Source organism: Odontesthes bonariensis, chromosome 10, assembly GCF_027942865.1.
Source record: "Odontesthes bonariensis isolate fOdoBon6 chromosome 10, fOdoBon6.hap1, whole genome shotgun sequence".
Taxonomy (NCBI): domain Eukaryota; kingdom Metazoa; phylum Chordata; class Actinopteri; order Atheriniformes; family Atherinopsidae; genus Odontesthes; species Odontesthes bonariensis.
The window spans coordinates 26,527,875-26,549,860 of NC_134515.1; the positions used below are offsets into that span (position 1 = coordinate 26,527,875).

General features: G+C 43.1%; 2 protein-coding genes across 3 annotated transcripts; one reads left to right on the plus strand and one right to left on the minus strand.

Annotated features, from left to right (window-relative positions):
- Nucleotides 1-85: 85 nt before the first annotated feature.
- On the minus strand, nt 86-9,011 carry aaas (achalasia, adrenocortical insufficiency, alacrimia). The gene is made up of 17 exons (XM_075474953.1): nt 8,724-9,011; nt 8,349-8,490; nt 8,031-8,158; nt 5,936-5,991; nt 5,739-5,830; nt 5,612-5,658; nt 5,214-5,312; nt 3,593-3,736; nt 2,472-2,592; nt 2,238-2,362; nt 1,906-1,966; nt 1,729-1,819; nt 1,437-1,530; nt 892-959; nt 723-804; nt 526-610; nt 86-296 (listed from the first exon to the last, which is right to left on the minus strand). The coding sequence occupies exons 2-17, from the start codon at nt 8,457-8,459 to the stop codon at nt 141-143; spliced, it is 1,560 nt and encodes a 519-aa protein (XP_075331068.1). The 5' UTR covers nt 8,460-8,490; nt 8,724-9,011; the 3' UTR covers nt 86-140.
- A 1,350-nt stretch (nt 9,012-10,361) lies between these two features.
- Nucleotides 10,362-21,752, plus strand: map3k12 (mitogen-activated protein kinase kinase kinase 12). Of its 2 annotated transcripts, none has more exons than XM_075474954.1 (14): nt 10,362-10,577; nt 11,742-12,265; nt 13,432-13,615; nt 13,734-13,925; nt 14,034-14,192; nt 14,502-14,660; nt 14,838-14,946; nt 16,061-16,170; nt 16,417-16,533; nt 16,617-16,769; nt 16,868-17,591; nt 17,686-17,753; nt 17,931-18,228; nt 19,377-21,752. In XM_075474954.1, exons 2-14 carry the CDS (start codon nt 11,803-11,805, stop codon nt 19,530-19,532), a joined length of 2,892 nt encoding a protein of 963 aa, XP_075331069.1. In that variant the 5' UTR covers nt 10,362-10,577; nt 11,742-11,802; the 3' UTR covers nt 19,533-21,752. The 2 variants fall into 2 exon arrangements, with proteins under 2 accessions (XP_075331069.1, XP_075331070.1); XM_075474955.1 differs by having other exon boundaries at nt 16,617-16,751.
- Nucleotides 21,753-21,986: the final 234 nt, after the last annotated feature.

The following is a 21,986-nucleotide window of genomic DNA, read 5'->3' on the forward strand; positions in this document are numbered from 1 at the left end:
AAGACTCAAAGTTCAAGCGATGACTCCAATGTCTATTTGCTTTAAATTTGAATAAATAAGCAAGAAAGGAAAACCTTGCAAAGCATTCACTTTCTACATCATTTTATTAACAATCATTGATTACAGAAATTGTTGGATGGTCAAGAGATGAACTCTGTAAAGAGCGACTGATTGGCAAAGTCAGCGGGCCTCTCTTGCGGGTGAGGCATGGCTGGACTCCCACTGAGGCCAACATGGGGGTTGGCAGCGCTCAGGAAGTAAAAAGGCACATGAGTGATTCTTCCACTGGACCAACACTGCAAACAGAGACAGAAACTTCACTCTGAAGCAGGTAGATAACCCAAGGAGAAGCCATTTTTTTTTAATCAGGGTTAGGCGATTAAATCTAATATAAGATGCAACGACATGAAAGAAGTTTGCAAGAGTGGATTTACAGATAAAAGCAACTTAATAATGAGTACTAAAAAAAAAAAAAAAAGTACCTAAAACACAATAACATAAGGGAATATGAAGTGTGAGACTGACCACAGTGAGCAGAGCCCCGTGCCTGAAATTTGGGTGGAACTGCATCAGTCTCGGCTCCACGCCTGGTTCCCCTTGAACAAAACCACTAAACAGGGAGGAATATTCAGCATATGCAGATCAGATTTACAGCGGTAACATGTAGACTCCGCCAAAAGTAAAAAAAATATATATATATGAAAATGATCCGGACAACAAACCATGGCAAAAGCTCGAAGATGGGGTTTGCTCTGGTCTTGAACACAGCGATGATTGGCGGCCGGTTTGCTGCCTGTGGATCACCTGAGAGGACAGATGAGACTGAAATGAGCACTTTAAACTTAAATGCTGACGGGCTTCAATAGGGGGCGAACAGAAGAAACGAGAGACCTTTAAGAAGCACTGCGAGTCTCTCTCCTCTTGGATCCCAGGCTAAAGACTGAATCTCTCCACCAACACTGGCAGAAAGGAAACAGGATGAAGTGACACGTGTTCGGTCATTAGAGAAATACTAAGACCATGTACTTAAATTAGAAGTATTACCAAATCGCAAAAATACAGAGGTAGCAACACAATGAATTTACATAATAAAAAAAATAACTGTGCTCATTATTCATAATTACTCCGGCTGTTGCATTTAATCACATAAGCAGTGAATGGATCTCATTATGACTTCTTGCTAGCTGCTGTACTGCACAATAGTTTGATCTAGACGGTACTTTGAAATAGAGGCATGGAAGTGTTAAGTAAAATCAAATTAAAATAAAGCAGAAGTAGCACAAAGCTTTACAGAAGCACCGTAGTTAATCAGAAGTTACTGCCTGCCAGTTTATGCCACTCACATAAAAACATTTTCACCCCGTTGTATGAACCTCTGTTCATGATACAGTTAGGCTAAAAGTCGGCCAAAACGCCGTTTACTCAGATGCTCTTACATGATGTCTCCGTCTGGTGTGTTAAAGGTCGTCTCCGACAGGTCGGCCACGACGGCGGCCGCCTGTGGCCCTTTCGACGTGCTTGTAGTTACGCCTGTCGGATACAATGACATCGCACATCATTTATCTATTTATCTTATTTACTCTGTGACACAAAAAGTTACCAACAAAGTCAGAGCAGTTACGACACCGTAATAACTCGGAATGCATCCAGAGAAGAAAGGAATCTAAGCTGTAAGGTCAGTTATGCCATGCCCGAGTTTGTTTAGAAGTTTCAGTAGCGGCAGCTGACCTGGTGTGCCAGTGAAGGTCAGAGCGTAGATGACCGTCTCCCCCTGAACAGTGAAGAGAAGTCGACTCCCGTCTGGACTCCACCAGCCAGACTGAACCACAAAGGCAAACAGAAGAGTCAGAGAATATTTGGTCACTTAACAGCACAATAACTTCAAACAAGGTGACATGTTTTCACCTGGCAGCGACCTTTCAAACATGGCCAACGCTCACAGGTCCACATCTTGGTCTCCCAAACCCTGAAGAAAGAGATCAGTTTCATCTACATTTAAAAGCTTTCTAACCATTGATTATCTTATATCAGTACCTTAACTATGCTGCTAATTCTGCAAGTATTGATTAACATTCCTGAAACTTAGGCAGGACTCTATTAAAACACGGCAAGTGGCCAATCGCTTGGTTTCACACGGACAAATAACAACATCAACAACAAGGTCTTTACTTAAAATGTGATGTAGTAGCGTTAAAAAGAAGCTTAGAAACTTCTGATCTCTGAGGTTTTTTCCAAACCTGAACAGGGCAGATGGTGTGGAGGCCAGGACGTGGCTGCCATCCGGGGACCAGGACAGGTAGGTGACACCACCTCCCCCAACACGCTGAAGTGGTACGCAGCTCTCCGCGGCAACATCCCAAACCTGAAAGACGAGTTTATCTTAAAAAGGTACAAAGACCAAAAAAAACCCAAAAAGGGCAGAATTTCAATCTTTGTGAATCAAGCTTAAATAGGAAGTTCCTGCTTCGAACCATCATTGCTGTATCAACTGGCGAGGCCGACACCAGGAGAGATCCGCTCGGAGACCAGGAGATGGATGTGACGGGAGAGTGGCCGGGGTGGGACAAAACTTGAGCACAGCTGGACGAAGGCCTGGACGGGTCGACGAGAAGAGCATACAGTGAAGCAAAAATGGAACTGTATGCTAAGTAAAATTCTGTGGCCAGCAGGGGTAAAAGGGACGTGAGAGATGGCTTTAACTACAAAAACACAGCATTAGCTACCTCTGTTATTACTGACCCTCATGTAAAATAAATAGGCTCCATTAGATTGCAGTCTGTGGGCCCCCAAAATGAATAAGCAGTGAGGAGTAGCAGGATCAGCGTACGCTACATTTAGAATGTTTTCACCACTGCCAGACAGCCCCTTTCAGAGAGGGAACAGAAGCTGATCCATCAGAATCCAACATACGTTATCAGCTTTTCTCTTAATACAATAAAACGTGTGATTGGTAGATCAACAACTTCTGTGTCCTGCAAAGTAAATTGTCCAGGGAGTCTGAAGAAGCAGTGGACAGGTGTGGCAAAGGCCTGTGTGACAGCAAGTTTAGGCATTTTACAGACACTCATATAAACTTTTAATCTGGGAATTGTTTTTTAGTCATTGTGTTGATGGAGCAACAGCCCTCTTCAGCTGCAATCAGACTATACTGAGATATGACATCATTGACAGGAGACTAAAATGAAATACAGGGTCACACATTTAAAAAAAAGTGCACGTCTCTTTCTCTGTGTTTGAACACTGTTGGAAACATTTTGGATGATGTACATACACCAGTCGGCAAAATGCCCAACATGGGTGGAGTCATTATTGTACAATTTAATGTGGAAACATTATACATATCTTATATTTATATATTTTGCTAAAACTGATACAGATCGCCACAAACAGTGTGAACTGAAACTCTGCATGAAAAAACAGAATCCTGTATCGTCACTCCCACTTTTAGTTTTAAAAGTTCTCCCGTTTACATCTGACAAGAATGAAACGTAACCGAATTTGTTAATGATATTCAAACTTCTTCCTTTTCGTTTCTTTAGAGGACTGAATGTTTTTTTTTACGACCCGGAGGCATCCTGGATATATAACGCACCTGGTTGACAGCGAGCAGGGGTCAACGTGCCACACAAGCAAACAGTTCTGACAGGCAACAGCAAGGGCCGACGCACACAGCGGCTTCCACTGCACCGCTGCAACACTCTTCTGTAGACGGTGCTTCAGGGTGGGCGTTGTAGCGCTGAGGGAGGACAAAAGAAGACGGAGAAGTGATAATACCACCACAGAATCACGGAGAGGTCAAAGAACAACACTGCTCTACAGTCCCCTCCAAAAGTATTGGAACAGCAAGGCAAATTCCCTTGTTTTTGTTGTTCACTGAAGACATTTGGGTTTAAGATCAAATGATGAGTGTGAGACAAGAGTTCAGAATGTCAGCTTTTATTTCCTGGTATTTACATCTAGATGCCTTAAACAACTTAGGATATATCACCATTTGTATTACACCACAGCATTTTTAGGTGAGCAAAAGTAAAGAAACAAATAATCTTAAAGTAAATAACATTTAATATTTGGTGGTATAACCCTTGATTGCAATAACTGCCTCAAGCCTGCGACCCATCGACATCACCAAACTGTTACATTCTTCCTTTGTGATGCTATTCCAGGCTTTTTTACCACAGCTTCTTTCAGTTCTTGTTTGTTTCGGGGGGTTTCCCCCTTCAGTCTCCTCTTCAGGAGGTGAAATGCATGCTCTATCGGGTTACGGTCAGGTGATTGACTTGGCCAGTCTAAAACCTTCCAGTTTTTCCCCCTGATGAAGTCCTTTGTTTTATTGGCAGTGTGCTTTGGGTCATTGTCCTGCTGCATGATAAAATTCCTCCCGATTAGTATGGATGCATTTCTCCATAAATTGGCAGACAAAATGTTTCTGTACACTTCGGAATTCATTCTGCTGCTACCATCATCAGTTACGTCATCAATAAATATTAATGAGCCTGTTCCAGAAGCGGCCATGCATGCCCAAGCCATGACATTATCTCCACCATGCTTCAGGATCATAAGCAGTTCCTTTCTTTCTCCACACTTTGGCCTTTCCATCACTTTGGTAGAGATTAATCTTGGTCTCATCAGTCCATAAGATTGTGTTCCAGAACTTTTGCTGCTCATCTCTGTACTTCTTTGCAAATTTCAATCTGGCCTTCCGACTCTTACTGCTGATGAGTGGTGTGCATCTTGTGGTATGGCCTCTATATTTCTGCTCTCGGAGTCTTCTTCGAACAGTGGATTGTGATACCTTCACCCCTGCACTGTGGAGGTCGTTGTAAATACCAGGAAATAAAAGCTGACATTCTGAACTCTTGTCTCATACTCATCTTTTGATCTTAAACCCAAATGTCTTCAGTGAACAACAAAAACAAGGGAATTTGCCTTGCTGTTCCAATACTTTTGGAGGGGACTGTATGTCTTTGTTGCATCATGTACTTGCACAGAGTGCGACTGTTTTCACGAGGAGTGAACACGCCGACAGTCGTGTTGAACTGTAAAACTTTATGTTGATCCTATCTGATTTAGATGAAAAGCGTGCAGTCAAAGTTTAACTGTATTACTGAAAGCTAAGCGCCAATACAAAAAACACCACAACCTTCAAAGGTGACACTTTAGAATGAGAACTATAAACTTAACAGTACAGTTTTGTTTTGTTTTAGTAACGGTACCTTTTGGGGTTGTAGATCTTGATGGAGTCGTCTAACAATGCTACAACAAATTTATCGGTGTGTGGATGCCAGGCGAAGGCTCGCACCACACAGTCGGACCTGATGACACAGAAGGGATCACAGCACAGAGAGATCAATTACAAATTAATAATAATAAAAAAAAAAGACTTCAGTAAATGTAGCTACACAAAATGAAACCTGGCAATTATGTTAATTTCCATCAATCCAACGACAAATCACCTGATTAATTGTTTGGCAAATAAAACATGTCTCTACCAAACCACAGTTCAAAACCTGAGTAAATGGCTTCACTTTTCTCGTGATTAATACATTTTAAAGCAATACCTGTAAAAAAAACCAATAAAACAGGAGCTACACATCACTCTGTCGGCACTTACCAGTTCAGCACTTGTGAAAACTCCGCGATCATGTCCTCACTGCTCAGCTATGAAAAACAAACAGGTAATGCACACTTTTATCTCAACGCAACGAGCCCTTTCGTGATCAAATGTATACAAAACCTACTGTGAGATGAGGAAACAGGGAGCCGTGAAAGGAGGAGACCCATCTGAGCAATGCCAGGATACAACCAGAGCTCACCGACAGCCATTTAGGCACTGCAAGAGTCACAGTAGAGTTGATGTGTTTGCACCTCGCTGAATGCACAGGGACAGCGAGTTCAGATCCTAAAGCGACACATGAAATTTCCGTGCGTCACGTACCCTCTTTATGCGAGGTGGTAATTTCATCGAGCAGCCCCGTGAACCCACCATCCCGCCTGGAAGACAGAGAGAGAAACTCGATACGTTGTCTTTGTCAGTGATAGACTTAACAAACTGCAATATAGCCTCTCAAAACACCACTGGAATACTGAAATAAGCTGCTGGGTGTGTTGTGTTTTGTTGTGTTTGAGGCAACACAAAACTTGTCTGGAAGGCTGCAGCGATTTGAGCTTCAGAGCCGTTCTGTTTGGTGCACATTTTGAAACAGACTGACAGCACGTGTATTCTAAGGGTTAAAAACCACAGTTACACCGTTATCTTTTATATGAAACTTCATGACAGTGAGTAAATGCTACTAAAATATTAGATCGGTGCCTTCGTTCAAAGTATGTACTCGTGTCTTAACACATTGACTACCAGCGTTTTTTACAGAATTATGTCGTAGAATCCCAGCGTTCTAAACCATTTTTTTGACGTATTTTGTACAGTCACAGATTATTATGTGATAGGGCCACTGAAACATGTTATGGCTCGTTTGAAAGCTGATACTTTAAAATCTTTGTGGGTCAAAACTGCGTGTCTCTAGGTGTCGCCATTAGCGAGCTATCCTTAGCTAAACCAAGGCGGGTATCCACCAAACTGAGATCGGGGCTTTTGTGAAAGGTGTGTTCTTTCAGCCTGTCGCACTTTAGATACTTACATATCCGGGTCAGAGGATTTGCGTCGTGTCGCATGTTGCAAAGCTAACCTGTTCATAAGACCGCCTCCTTAGACTTGTCGCGTGTCTTCTTCTCCTTCTTGTGTTTTGTTTATGTTACTTTACCGTCACCCTCTGGAAACCGACACGTGCAATTGGACAAAATGCGGAAATGCACAACAATCAATGGAGCGTTATCAAAATTGTTCTTGAGTTGACGCAAAGCCATTGGCGCAATGATCAAAATGTCCAGATGATGACACCAGTTTTTGACTGCCATCTATGTCAGTTCTGTTCATCACATAATTACAAAAATCACACAGAATGTGCATTAGAATGTATAGATTCAGAATCCATTAAAAAACCGTAAAAACGTATTTTTACCATGTGGGAGCCATCGCATGGGCAGTAAAAACGTAGTTTTACGTGACTTGGGAGTCAATGTGTTAAGAGAGCTTTGGGTTCAGTGTATTTCTTAATAACATTACAACACGAACCCAAAGAGGATGAGGGATCAAAGCACAAACTATTGCTGTTGAACCACATATTATACGGGAAGCTGAGACCGATACTTCATGGAAATGCGCTAACATCTTTAGCTGTAAACGTTTGCTGTTAACAGTCATCTTGTATGAGGGTCACGGGAACTGAACAAATACTCCCAGTTAATAGGAGGACACTTTAGAATGTGACACAGTGCAGTACACCACCATTCATTTTGACCCAAACAGAAAAGTAAAGTTATTAACATCGACAAAAGCTTAAAAAATGTAAAGTTTTAAAATTATCATCATGGCCAAGCTGTTGGATTGGATTAAATCAAAATTTCGCAGGTGCGCCCAATGAAGCGGCCCGAGAGTGCAGGTATCACACCAAACTAACAATCCTAGAAGTCTACAAAACATAAAGACCTACCTATGAAATAAAACTACTGAATGTAATACTATAGCTGATAAAAAAGTATAAAAGACAATTTGAGAGAAGTATGAAATTATTCAACGCCGCTTTGTTTTTATACATCTGCAGCAACACCAGCCGGCCACATAACATAATCCCTTTGAGGGGATTGTACAGAATCTATACAGATATTTCGAGCTGTGTATGTGGAACATTTGTATGGAATAGAATGGAGTGGAGTTTCTTGACTTTGCAAGCTCCAAGAACTTAACAGAAGATCTGTTTTATGTGTTTGTCTTAGTTAATTCAACCACCTGCTTTTGCAGATTATGGTATTGTTGATCTGTCCTTAAGTACACTGACTCATGTCCGACCAACCTACTCTAATGAAGGAAAGCTTAAAAACAGAAGCACTTCTCAGTGTAATGCCATGCAGATCAGAGCCCTCTAGAACTTCTTGTGTGACTGTTGATAGTACGTCAGTTTTATTCGTTGTCCTACCATGCCGCTGCACTCCTCATCCATAGTGTTTCGGAGTGGTCCAGGAAAGCTGCTTTACTGCTGCTTTCTGTTCGACTGTGGAGCTTCAAAGACTCTCTGGGAAAATGCAGACTCAGAGCACTGGAGTCCTGCACAAAACACACCACAAAACATACTTCAACAAGACAAACAGTTGAGGTGATGCTCGCGGTTAAATGTAGCAGTGCGACTATAAAATCCTTCCATGACCACCATGGACGATGAAATGAACAACTGGCCCCAGTGGAAGACATGTGCAAGATATTCTGGAAAAAGAAACACAACAACTGTGACGCAGACCTGTTTGAGTCGCTCTTCACTGTTGGTTCCTGACAGCAGCTCGTTGTTGGACTCGCACAGAGTGGTCTGTCCGGAGGGCAGCGGAGGGGGAAACAACGCCAGAGAGCACATCTTCCCCACGGTCAAACCTTGCCTCCAGAACCTGGAGACACGCCATGGACCCATCAGGTAATGTTAAACAGAGACGAGGTTTTTCTGTTTACAACTTGGCGTTACAACAGCGTTACGCAGACAGTGAACATGTTTCAAAGCCGTTTAGTTAGCTAGCTAACTATTAAAGTGGTATAACAAGCCTGCTATTGCTAGCTCTTTTTTTAATTAACTATTTAGCTTTCGCGGTAATGAGGACAACGTCTTATATGCCGTGGACCTTACCTTGTACCGTGTCCTCTACACTGTGGTTAATTGTCATTCGGTGGGTCTCTAAAAATAAGGTAACAGAGGCCACGTTACGTTGTTTTGACACAGTTCTTTACATTTAGTCGATCCCGCCGTGTGGTCTACGGGAAGACGGAGGGACAAAAAGAACGGAGATGTTCTACAACATTAGGTGAACAAACTTTGACGTGCTGCCCCCCTCAGGTCACAGTGCGATATTACCGGCAGACTGAGGCAAGCAGGAGTCCTGATGGCTAAAATACAACACAGCAACATGAGACAAGCACAAAAAGAACATTTCAATAAACAACACAACATTATCTCAAGAGAATGAAACGTTTCCCTTCACATAAAAAGTAGATATGAAAACAGAACCAAAACCAAACTATTTCAGAGAGGAAGCAAACCAGAAAACATGTTTAACAACACAAAACTTTTCAGGTTAAATCGAAAATCATTACCAACCAAATTAGTCCAATTTCTATAATGCTGAAAATTGAAAATAGTAGAAAAATTACAATTTATTAATAAAAAAATAAAAAAGCTACCTTGCTGTATGTTAGGAAACTAACAGATCACTTCAAAACTTCTCTTTAATCCCCTGTCCTGGGTCTGCAGGAGGCGACAATGGAGAGGAAAACTCCCTTTTAAGAGAAGGAAACCTCCAGCCTCGACCAGAACAGAGTAGAGGGGACAGGGAAGGGGTAACAACAATCACCATAACACAAGGTAAGGAATGCCTGAGACAGAGAAACACAAGTTAATGTGAAAAAAACCCACAATGTACATTACATGTACATCATGGGAGGCCTCCCAGCTGCCTAGACCTATAGCAGCATAACTAAGGGATGTTCAGGGTCTCCCTAAAACTGTAAAAAAGGAGCGTTTTAAGCCTGATCTTAAAATTAAAGAGGGGGGGTTGTGAAATGTAATTTTGTGTCGTGGAAAGGTGATGCTGTGTTATGTTTCTTAAAATGTTAAACGTGAAGTGTCGCGGCCTTTCTGTTTCCTACACGTTTTCTTATTGTTAAATGCTGTAAAATGTGAACTACTGTGTGGTGCCATATTCTTTGAAATGTTTAGTGAAAGGGTTTTGTGTGTACGGAGCCCGGCAAGTGCCACCAAGAGGAGAACAAATAACGTGTTGTGTAACGTGTTGCGAAAACTAGCTGTTCGTCCGCACATAACTTTTCTCAAATGGCAATTAAGATCCGTCGTGGTATTTCAAGAAATTAATGACGCAGGCTTCCGTTTTTTCTAGGGAGAGCAAAAGCCGCGGTCAGTTGAACACCGGCATCCCGGGCGGGCAGAGATCCAGTGCGTCTTGCTCAAGGACACATCAGCAGCAACAGACGCAGAACTGCCCCCCATCCTGCTGCTCCGGGACCATCCATTGAAGCTCAAACACAGAAATCACTGAGTGACACGCGCCAATGTTGTCACCTTTTGCGAATGAAAATGATGGATGTGTTGATGGAAAGCAGTCTTTCATATGCGCCTATAGAAGGGGGGTGGATGGGGTGGGTGGTGGCAGCGCCCTCTCGCGGCGCAACTCACCTTTCCGTGACGTCAATTCAGCACTGGGAAGGCGAAAGCTCCCCCCCCCCCCCTCAAAAAAAAAAAAAAAAAAAAAAACCCAGCGCGCCTCACGTTGCATGGGTCCCCGGTTATTGATAACACATTTTACCCGATGGGATCCATCCCGGTAACGTGAAACTCGTGGATACGGGGGCTGGAAATGCGAGAGGCACCTCGGAGCGAAGAAAAACAACGATTAGCTCGTTAACACGAACAAGCAGAAAGCCGAGCCCACCCCTTCACTTGACAACGCGACATCAACCAGGCAGAAAGGTATGGGAATGTCATGCTATCCGGTTAAATGCTGATTGAATAAGAAATCGGGCATCACAGGACGTTCGGGCAGGATGCCGTTGCTTGGTGCGGTGGCTTCATGCTCCTCACACTGCACCACTGAACTGATGCTGCCAAGAAGCCAATCATCGTCGATGAATGCTACAAAATCATATTTGTGCAGCGAGAAAGCGCACGTTACGAAATATTTGTGTTGATGCCAACGCTGAGTAAATGTACAGACGCTGCGGCAGTTTCACTTGGCATGGACCATAGTAGGTACCATCGGGCTTGAAATTCATGCACGTCGGCTATGATGCTTCTGAGTGTCATCATCACATCCTCGGTTATTTAAAGATTGATCTTCCAGAGTGTGTGTGTTTGTGTGTGCACTCTTCCTTCGCACAGGCCTGGTGGATGTCTATTGCCCATTTTTCCACGCTCTCATTTCGCTTCTTGTGCAGTGGTGCAGTACAAGACACTGAGCTGGTGGACGATGTGTGAATTGGGTACATGTGCGCTCTCTCTCTCTCTCTCTCTCTCATACACGCATGCACGCACGGACGTACGTACACATCCACACTGTGGCGGTTATGCAATTCGTCATATTCTTTATTACACACAAAGCGCTTCACTTGATGCATGACGGTCCGCATATGGGAGCCTCTTGGCTGTGATCCTGTCATACACCGAAGCTGCTAAGAGGGACAGTTAAGGAGCAGGTGACAAGTCGGTTCTGTGGACTGTGCAACCTCCTCTGGTAGATTCATTCATAAAGCCCATTTTCACTCTGGGTGATGGCTCCACTGGGCCGCCTGGTTTTCCCATTCACAGACACAGAGATGAGGCTTTACTACGTGATTCAGACAGAATTTGGTTGTGGAAATGAACTGACTGAGTGGATAAACTGGCTCATTGCCCAACTCACATCACGACTCCACTGTTGTGGTGTTTTGCATTGCATGAATGGAAGAAAGTTAGCACTGGAAGTAAGTTGACAGTAAAGGCAATGTTGGGTTCAGCACTGGACAGCTCCATAATGCAGCTGATGGTCACATTTGTGGAGCTGTCCAGTTCTGAAAACAACCCACATGTTAGGATCTGGAAAAGTATCAACACACACCTCATTCTAATGTATTTGCAATGCTGAATCTTCTCCTTTAGGCTTCCTTCTCATCTGTCCATCCTCCATCCACCCTAACCTGCTGTGTTGGGGAAACCCCTGATGAGTGGGACCTGTATCCATGAGCCCCGTGCCCCTTCCCCCTCCCTGTCAGGCTTTAGTACCCCCATCTCAGAACCCCCCTATCGAAGACTCGATGGAGACACCCCTGCCTGCACCCCAGAAACGGACCTGACCCCAACACAGTGTGTCCTCCGAAACGTACTGTCCATTGACACTGGCGGACAGGGGGCGCCGGGCGGCAGCAGCCCCACTCCCAGTGATGGACCCTCAGGCCACTTTGACAACAGCGTGCTGAAACTACATGAACATGAGGCCTGCCAGTTTGCCGGCGGTGCAGAGGCAGGACACAGTCCGGAGGCTGGCGCTGTTCGGAGCCAAGCAGAGAACATTCGACTACAATCAGGAAGTGGAGGTTTTTTAGAGGGACTGTTTGGCTGCCTAAAGCCTGTCTGGACCATGATTGGAAAGGCCTACTCTACTGAACATAAACACAACCAAGAAGGTATGTTGCACCTCTGTGCTATCTGACTGTGCTGTGTTTGGAAGGAGAGATCAGACTTTAACATGTTAGTTGTTCACCACATAAGATTATTGTGCTGCCTTCCTTAATAGAGCACCACAGAAGATGAATATTTGAAGCTTCATCTTCACACTGGTGGAATGAGTTTAAGTCCAGTTCTTCTTAAATAGAAGTACAGAGGGGTATAAGCAATTATTCAGCTCCAAGTGTCTGCTTTTTTATGAAATATAGAATCATTTGAGCTGGATGTCAAACAGTTATTTAATATTATACAGTTATATTAAATCGTGTTCAGGACTCAAACCACTGCCAAAAAGGCTGGTAATTGCTTCTTTAACCTTCAACAAAGTATTGATGTGTTTCTTGTTAAGTCCTAATAAACAAAAAGTAACTGACTGTGTGTTAAATGTGGGGAAAAAAAACTTGAGTACAAAGCCTTGAAATGTAGAGGAGCGGAAATTCAAAGTGGCAGAAAATGAACAAACGCCTTGTACTCAAGAACACCTCTTGAATAAATCTGCTTTGTTACTTCAAAGATCTTAAACTCCAGAATTTTCACTGCTCACTGACTGACACCTTGTCCAGATGGCAGCTTGTCTGTGTTCTCATCTCCAGCATCATCAGCTACGCTGAGGTTTCACAGCTGGAGGGGGGGGGGGGCATCATGTGCTTCTGCCTTCGCTGCTGCAGCTCTCAAGAGATGTCGACCATTCAGTGGACCTCATGAAGAATTGATCTGCCTGTCTCTTTTATTCTGTGAGGCTCGTCCGTCTTTAGTGACCATGCCTTCGCAGTCATTTAAGCAATGCCAGTGTGACAGATGACAGACAGATTAGACTATAAGTGGATTCTTCTTTCTTATCCAGTTATTCTCTTAGCTCCGGATATAAATGAAATGGACTGCTTGATAAGTGCCAGTATATCATCTGTGTGATCATGGCAGGTGCTTTGTATGATGCAGTTGTGTCCTGATTGCTCATGGGCTTCATATTGGCTCAGCCAGCCCCTTTAATCCTTATATAGACATTGGGATGCTGTCCAATGTGTGATAGCTATCAACTAAATAATTACTGTGAAAAAGCCACTAAGAAACCATTTCTTGCTTTTACATTTAATCATCAATGTTTATTTTGTTGGTCTGAGTATAGAGTCCTGGGAGGTTCCTTTTGAGGAAATTTCTGACTTACAGTGGGTGGGCAGCGGGGCGCAGGGGGCCGTCTTTCTCGGAAAGTTCCACGGAGAAGAGGTGGCCGTAAAGAAAGTGCGGGACATCAAAGAGACCGAGATCAAACACCTCCGTAAACTCAAGCATCCCAACATCATTACTTTCAAGTGAGAAACTCATCACTGATATTTTACTGTGACAAACTTCCAGTCACGCAGCTCTGATTGTGCTTCCCTTTTTCTGTTCACCAGTGTTCTGCCATCTGACTGCCTTGCTTTTTTCCAGGGGTGTGTGCACCCAGGCTCCCTGTTACTGTATCTTGATGGAATATTGTGCCCAAGGCCAGCTGTATGAGGTGCTGAGGGCGGGCCGTAAAATCACTCCTTCCCTCCTGGTTGACTGGTCCATGGGCATTGCAGGCGGCATGAACTACTTACACCTCCACAAAATCATCCACCGAGACCTCAAGTCCCCAAAGTAAGACTCAGAGCAGTCATCCTGGTGACAGCTTCTTTCAGCATAAGAACTGAAATTTCATGACTTGCTCTTTATTATGTACTATATGTGTAATCTCACCTTCCCCAGCATGCTGATCACACATGACGACCTGGTTAAGATCTCTGACTTTGGCACCTCGAAGGAGCTCAGTGACAAGAGCACGAAGATGTCGTTTGCCGGCACTGTAGCCTGGATGGCTCCTGAAGTCATTCGGAATGAACCAGTTTCAGAAAAAGTGGATATCTGGTGAGCCTGATGATCATTCACATCTGATTCTTGATCCAGTGTGGCAGTTTAGCGGTTGTCTGTAGTATAATACATTACAGAGAAAGAGGAGGTAACGTGTCAGTACTATGATTTGATAGTTATGATTCAAGTTTTACAAAAACGGAAATTCCTCTCAGGTATTTGAAGTTGTGCTTACTGGTGCTTTCTAAGTCTGAATTTTCTTGTTGTGATTTGTATTAATCGAATTTCCTCTTCTCTCACTTTTGTTGACAATAACTTGAACACGTTGAAACTGTCTGAACAAATAAAGCTTTGCTTATCTTAAAGGTCCTTTGGTGTGGTGCTGTGGGAGATGCTAACTGGGGAGATCCCTTACAAAGATGTAGACTCATCTGCCATCATCTGGGGAGTGGGAAACAACAGTCTGCAGCTGCCCATACCTGAGAGCTGTCCAGATGGCTTCAAAATCCTCCTCAGACAGTGCTGGTAAGCAGTGCCTGGAAATGGACAGTTGGAATGAGGATATGAGAGCAGATGAAAGTATTAAAGCTGATGGCTGAGTGAAGTTGCATGGAGAGGCGTTAGTCTATAGTTTAAAGACTTTATTGATTTTACAGTGCATGGTGAATGTACACAGCTGTGTTTCCCATCTTGGATGTGCAGGAACTGTAAGCCCAGAAATAGGCCCTCTTTTCGTCAGATCCTTCTTCATCTGGATATAGCGTCAGCTGATGTACTATCCACTCCACAAGAGACATATTTCAAGTGTCAGGTATGGGTAACCTTTTTGGTTGTGCTTACCTTGCAATCAATGTTTGGGGCTTTGGGAATGGTCAAAATTTCTGTTTAAATATCTGAGTTTAAGGGTTATCCGATCCTCAGAAGGAATATGGCTAAAGATGAAACAGCCTCCTATCTTAAGCGAGATCAGTTTATTTTTTTTTAAAAGAAAGAAAGGAATACAATGCAAAAGAATGGGCACCGCAGGATAGTTTCAGATAGCTTTTGCCAAGATGTCAGAACATGTTTAGCTTCCGTGGGCCATGGCTTTTTCACAATCATCTTTTAGGTCAATTGATACAAATTTCAGAGCTTTATAAATACTCTAAGTCTTGTTCCATTGATAAGCAGCCATGGGTTCATGTGCACATCTGCTTACAACTGCAAAGTAAAATTAATTAAACCCCATAAAAATGCAATAACACTGACACAATAATGACAAAATTCAGCTTTAGAAGTTTGCAAGTAAGCACCTGAACAAGCATGTCAGAGGAAGCATCAGTTCCTCTGAAATGATGAAGATATAACAGAACATATCTCTAGATGCACAGCAGAGACATGGATTAATGATATGTTGGGCTTCTGTTGCAGCCTGTGTGACTGACAGAAAATAAAAACAAACCCACAATGGACTACCTCAAGAGATGCACGAGTTGAAGGTTTTTGCCGTTGCCCTCAAAAGTAAACATCCTCAAGAAATATGTGTAGTCCAAAAAAGAGCAGTGCTTACAGGAATCTCACAGAACTAAAAGCATTTTGCAGAAAAAATGACCTGAATATAAGAGCTAAAAGCATTCACAAGATGTGACAGTTTTCAAAGGAGCTATTACTCTCCGATGACCACGTAGGATGCTCAAACTTTTGCTTTGGCCCCTTGAAACCATGAAAGATGGTAAAGGAAGCATGCAAGCTGTTAAGTAAATGTACTTTTGTCATTTTGCAAAACTACGGTGGAGCTTCATTATTTCTACTGTTTCCACTGTATGTCAATATACACAACCAGAGAAATACATCAAAGTAATCAGTCAAATTAAATGCCACGCAAAAGAGAACTGCTCTTTAAGTCAGTTGGTAAGAGCTGGTTAACAGAAATGTGTGCTCAACAGGCTGAATGGCGGGAGGAGGTGAAACAACATTTTGAGAAGATTAAATCTGAGGGCACTTGTATTCACCGACTTGATGAGGAACTGATCAACCGACGCAGAGAGGAGCTCAGGTTTGTTATTCGCTGTTGGATCTCAGGTATATTGTTGATGAGCACTCAAGGCAACATGCTACGCCAGATCCTTGTAATTGTAAGTGTGTATGCATGACCCCACTTCCCTTTGTCCCTCCTCTTGTTGCCTCTCCTTTATCTGCCTCTGTGAGTGAAATAAGTGCCTTAAGTGTACATCTGTTGCAAAGGATCTGGATTCTCTCAGGCAGATACACAATGACATAAGCAGCCTCTTTTTGTTTTCAGGCATGCTTTGGACATACGTGAACACTATGAGAGGAAACTGGAGAGGGCTAATAACCTTTACATGGAGCTTAGCGCTGTCATGCTGCAGTTAGAGCTCAAAGAGAAAGAGTTGCAAAGGTACCTTTGAATGTATCCTACAAATGAATTGGCCACGGCACATTTACATGCACACTTTGATGTGATTTGTTATTTCTTTTCAGGAGAGAGCAGTCTTTGGATAAAAAGTATCCGGGTTTGTTCAAGCACCACAGCTCAAGACAGAGCAGCTCCTCCAACTCCATGGACAAACTCATGAAAAAGAGAAACGTGCCACAGAAACTGCCCTCTGGAAAGAGGTGTGAGATCTCATTTCAGTGGGTATTTGATAAAAGATTGATACTAAAATGGATGAATGAATATTCATCAGGCTTGCGTAAGTGTAGTTGTTGACTAATCCCTCCCACTCTTTTAGGCCAGACATCCTTAAGTCTGAGGTCATCATTCCCAAAATGGATTCTTCTGTAATGCAAGTCACTATCCCAGCCTGCCCAAACAGAAGCTCCACTTCTCCCAGCCGGTCTCGGAGAGTGAAGACCCGCCATCGCAAGACAGGTAAGGGCAGCAGCGGGGACCTGGCTGGACTTAAAGCTAATCAGTCCTCCCCTAACAGGGACACTACTGCCCAGGCTAACAGTTCTACCACCAACACCTCCAAGCAGCTTTTGGAGCCCTCTGCAGCCCTGCGAGGCCTCAGCCACGAGCAGCAGCAGAGGCAGTTCTCCTCCTCCAGCCCAGACCTCATCTGCACCACACTAGAGGCAGACGGCCAACGAAAAGGGGAGCCCTCAGTAAGTGGGCTCGAGAGAGGGGGGAGCCTCAGCGCCTCTGCCGGTTTAGGGGGGTCAGAGGGAGGGGCAGCCGGTCTGGATGATCTCACAGAAACTCCTCCACGCAGCGACACTCCCAGCGAGGATGCTGCGTCATTCCCGTTCTCCAGCAGTCCAGACTCGCCATGTGGGAGGGGAGCGGGAGCAGGAAGGGGATCCCTGGGGTCTCGTCGCCTTTCTCACGACGGGGAGGACAAAGAGGATGGAGCTGGTGCTGTGAGGTTACCGCGGGGGGCGTCAGGGGGAATTGGGAGTCAGCATCTCACACCTTCAGCCATTCTGTACAGGGCAGCTATCACACGCAAACAGGTACAGTACTGGATATTTGTTCGTGTTCCTCGCCATCCTTCTGACTGTCCTTTAAACATGTTCACTGTGCATCTTTTTCTGCTTCTGATTACAGAGGCGTGGAGTGTCATCCGAAGAGGAGGAGGGTGAAGTTGACAGCGAGGTTGAGTTGCCACGGAGACGGTGAGTAACTTGCTGTCCTTCGTCACTGGAAAATTCCCTTAAGCCATCTTTCCTCTCTGACAGTTTGCAGATTTGTTTCGAGAACTAAGAAGTAATTTTTCGGTTTGCGTCATTCTCACACATCATCAAACTCAGTGATCTTCAAACCAGTTTTTCTTTCTTTTTAAATCTCTCCAGACGCCCGACCAGCATTACCAAGTGCCAGTCGGTATCTACGTTCAGTTCAGAGAACCTGTCGGTATCAGACGGCGAGGAGGGCCACACAACCGACCACTCTCACAGTGGGACACCCGACGTGGTCAGCACCAACACCGACGACAGGTTGGACGACCGCAGTGACGACCTTCTCTCTCAGGGATCGGAGATCCCGGCGGACAACACTGATCCTGCGCAGGCTTCTGATGGCCTGTCAGAGAAGGACGGAGCACTGGGGCAGGGGAAAGCTCAGCTGGACGCCGGGCAGAATCCTAATGAGGTAAAGTAATGAGGAAAAAAAGTTATCACGTTGGGGCCTGCTGCCACATGACAGATGTGTATGAGTCTGATTGCTTTGGTAAAATCCAGTTCCTGATTTATTTCCCAAAACCATGACCCCCCAGATTCATCTGATTACCCTTCAAAGGCACCTGACCCCCAGGTTTGGAAACCAAATAACAAAACTGTTAAACTGTATCTAGAGCAGAGAAACTATTCACTATAAATCTTTACCTGCTGCAGGGAGGTTTACTGGAACTATTTTTTACCGCAGAATGTACGGAAGTATTGTTATGCTTAATAATAGGACTCCACAATATTAGGAAAAAATGCATTGAAATGGGAGTGATTTTGAAAGATTGAATGGGGTGCATTTGTTGTAGGAGAAGAGGCGCTTTGAATTAAAAAAAAATTTTTTTAAAAAGCTGAAAATGATTTTTTTACTGCGAAGACTTTTTCTTACGCAAACCATTCCCCAAGTTTAACAACTCTACAAGTGGTTTTAGCAAAGCTAAGAGAGAAAAAAAGCAGGTGAGTCTTTCTTCGGTGAAGAATCAGTTGTTTTAGAAGATTGCATTCATTTAATAATTTTCAGTCAATGAAGGCTGAAGTCAGTGATTCAGCACAACAGGAGAGTATTTGCAGTGGATGTCAGTCAGATCTGGCTTTTCGCTGCTTTGCACTTGGGATAGCTTTGTGGCAGAGCTTTGTGGTGCCACTTTAAAATGGTTAAACGAATGATTTACATCATCTTTTGTTGTGGAAACATTTTTTAAAGGCCCTGCCAACAATTCTGGAAACATACAACCCAAGGAATTGCCAAAAAAGCATCAGTTTTTTATTTACCTCTGCATCTCATTTGAGCTTTCATTTTGTATCAAACAGCAAAAAAAGGTGCAGCGTGATGTGTGGGAGATAATTTGCCGTTTTTTTTAAATTGCACATCCTGCAGTGGGACACTGACTCAATATATGCTGTTATTTTGCAGTACGGTACAGGCACTTGTAACGGACTGTTTTTACATTGCTCTATTGTTGCTTTTACTTGAGTGCCTTCAACCACTTCCTGAAACATAAAACAACAAAATGAAATTCCTCTCGGCTGTGGCTCATGTATGACACCTTTTCTCACTTGCTATTCTATCTTTAGAGTCGGGCTTTGTGTGATGATTCTGACTGCGACAGTGCTGAACTGGATCAGTCAGGTAGCGGAGAGCCCAGCCGTCCTCCCAGTGCTGGAGCATGGGTGCCCCCGTCTCAGCCCTATCAGGGGTCTCCACAGGCGTCCCATACGGGACCTCCGTAGTTCACTGGACACGAGCAAAGACCTCCAGCTACCCTTCAATGAGCATCCATCACAAGCGGACACTAATCTGTCAGTGCAGTACATTACTGTTACCATGAGGGATCACACTTACCACACCACTCAGACTATGACAAGTCGACTTATGGAGTCTCATAAGTTAGTTGACGGGCAGAACTGCATCAGATGACATAGGACATTTGTCATAACCTGACATCAAATATTTTGGCAGCTTGTGACATCAGATAAATGATGTTAAGTAACATAAATTTATGTTAAGTAGGGTTTTCTTAGGCAAAATAGTTACCACGGTAACCCTAGCCACTGCTCCAGTTCAGCAAAAAAACCCTCCTCAGATGCACACGCACGCACAAAAAGATTATACACTCTTAGTCCTTTAAACACTTTAATCCTCACTCTGGAGCATCCTCCATGATACTCCACACACTAATGCATTAAATACTAATGAATAATAATGTAAATATCCATGACATACCACATGAGAAATATCTAACTTTATTTTATTTGTAAGATAAAACGTAAAACTTAACGGTATGCAGCCTTGTGAACAAATGCATGACTACATGTTTATAATTTATGGTTCGAATGTGTCTGTTTTATATTTTGTGAAAGTTTACACTTTTTTAATCCTGAAAGTATTAGTTCCGTTATTATTATTTCTGTTTTCTTTTTTTGTTCATAAATGTAAGCACTTAAAGGGAAAAAAAAAGAAAAAAACTAAATGGAATGAAAATCACATCAAAACATTGATCATGATGCATAAATAGGGATCTCAGTAGATGATATATTATTTTTTTTAGCCCTCTTACTACTGAGTTTCACACACGCGCGCACGTTTGACACGTGTGAGGTTTTTATTGAGTCTAGCAAAGCTTTGACAAGATGGGAGACTTTTGGACTCACTCAAAATGAGCCTTTGCCATTTTATATAAACGATAGCTGACTAAGTTATTCGGTGCAGTGTACAAAATGTTTTTTTTTCCTGTTATTTAGCAAACTATCATTGACACAGATGGGGGCTCAAACTAATAGAAACATCTGTCTGCTGTTTCAACACCTTTGCAAAACAATTTAATTCAAAGGGAAGAAGAAAAAAAACTAAAAACTTAGCATTATGACCATTATGATGGTGGCATTCATGGTAGGACTGTTACACTAAAGTACATTAATGTAGGCAAGTTGTGTCAAATAAATTGGCAACTTATTGTTTAGTGGTATTGCTGTGCCAGGTCTTCAAAATGCTGGCTTTAGAAAAAGTTATGGTCGTCCTTAAGCACGTACCAGAATCACGAACATAGATATCATCTTTTGCTTCAACAATTTAAGCATCAAAGTGTTTTTTCACATAAGCACTCAAACACTTCAGCATTGCGCCATTACTCATTGACCAATGTTAAGACTCATCGTGGAATATTAAAATTAGCTCGCAATTTATTTTACATAAGCAAGGATATCTCTTTATTTATCCCATAGATTTCCCTCGGTTGTAAAAGCCTGGCACCTCCATTCTGCGTAATGTAACTCAACAGTAGCAAATATGAATCAGGTGAGCTATGCTAGCTGCTAATGTAGCCTCCAGTTTCTTGTCTGCCTCAGACACAGTACAAAACAATTGTTTACAGAGGTAACCTCAATTCTCTCTAATGGCACATCTCCATAGTTCTTTACAATTGTCCTCCTTAGCCCCAATCGCCGCTGACTCAAGACAAGATCATTTGAGGTGATGTTTGTGAAGCTGCAGTTGGTTAAAATTGGGATCAAATGTGGAAAACCTGTTCGGTCAAAAATGTGGACAGCAAAGAGCTTCTTTGAATGACGAACACTCCAAAGTCAGTGTTTCCCCCTTGATGAAGGCAACATTAAGCCCCAAAGCAGTACATCTGCTTACTTAAAACTATATAAACAGTGATGTGTGAAACTGGTAGCGTGCCATTTTTTGTAATGAACCAAAAGGCCTCGTTATGACGTTGGCAGGCTTCTTAAAAACCTCATCCGACTTTTACCCTTTAAATGACTGCAGGAGTAGCCAGATAAAGAGTCGTGCACTTCTCTGTGGTGGTTACAAGTAGAACTGTAAGTATCCTTTGGGTTTAAATATCCATTTTGTTTTTATACAGCATTGCACATTGTACTTGTAACATAGGAGGTATATCAAAAAGCTAAATATTATGAGCAACAATAAATAATGTTATTGGTTAAAAACAGATGTGTGAAGTTTGTTTCGTGGAGATGGGCCACGGTTTAAGCTACAGTTTGTGCTGTTGCTGCATCACCTGAGACGAGTGAACGAGAAATAAATGATTATTTTCAATGACTTCAAGCATGTCCAAAATGTTCCAGTGTCATTTCTTCATGTCCAAACGTGTCCTTTTACACCTCCGGGTCAAAGGAAATTGTTTTTCCTAATCAGTCTCACGGATACTGATGATTAGGTGC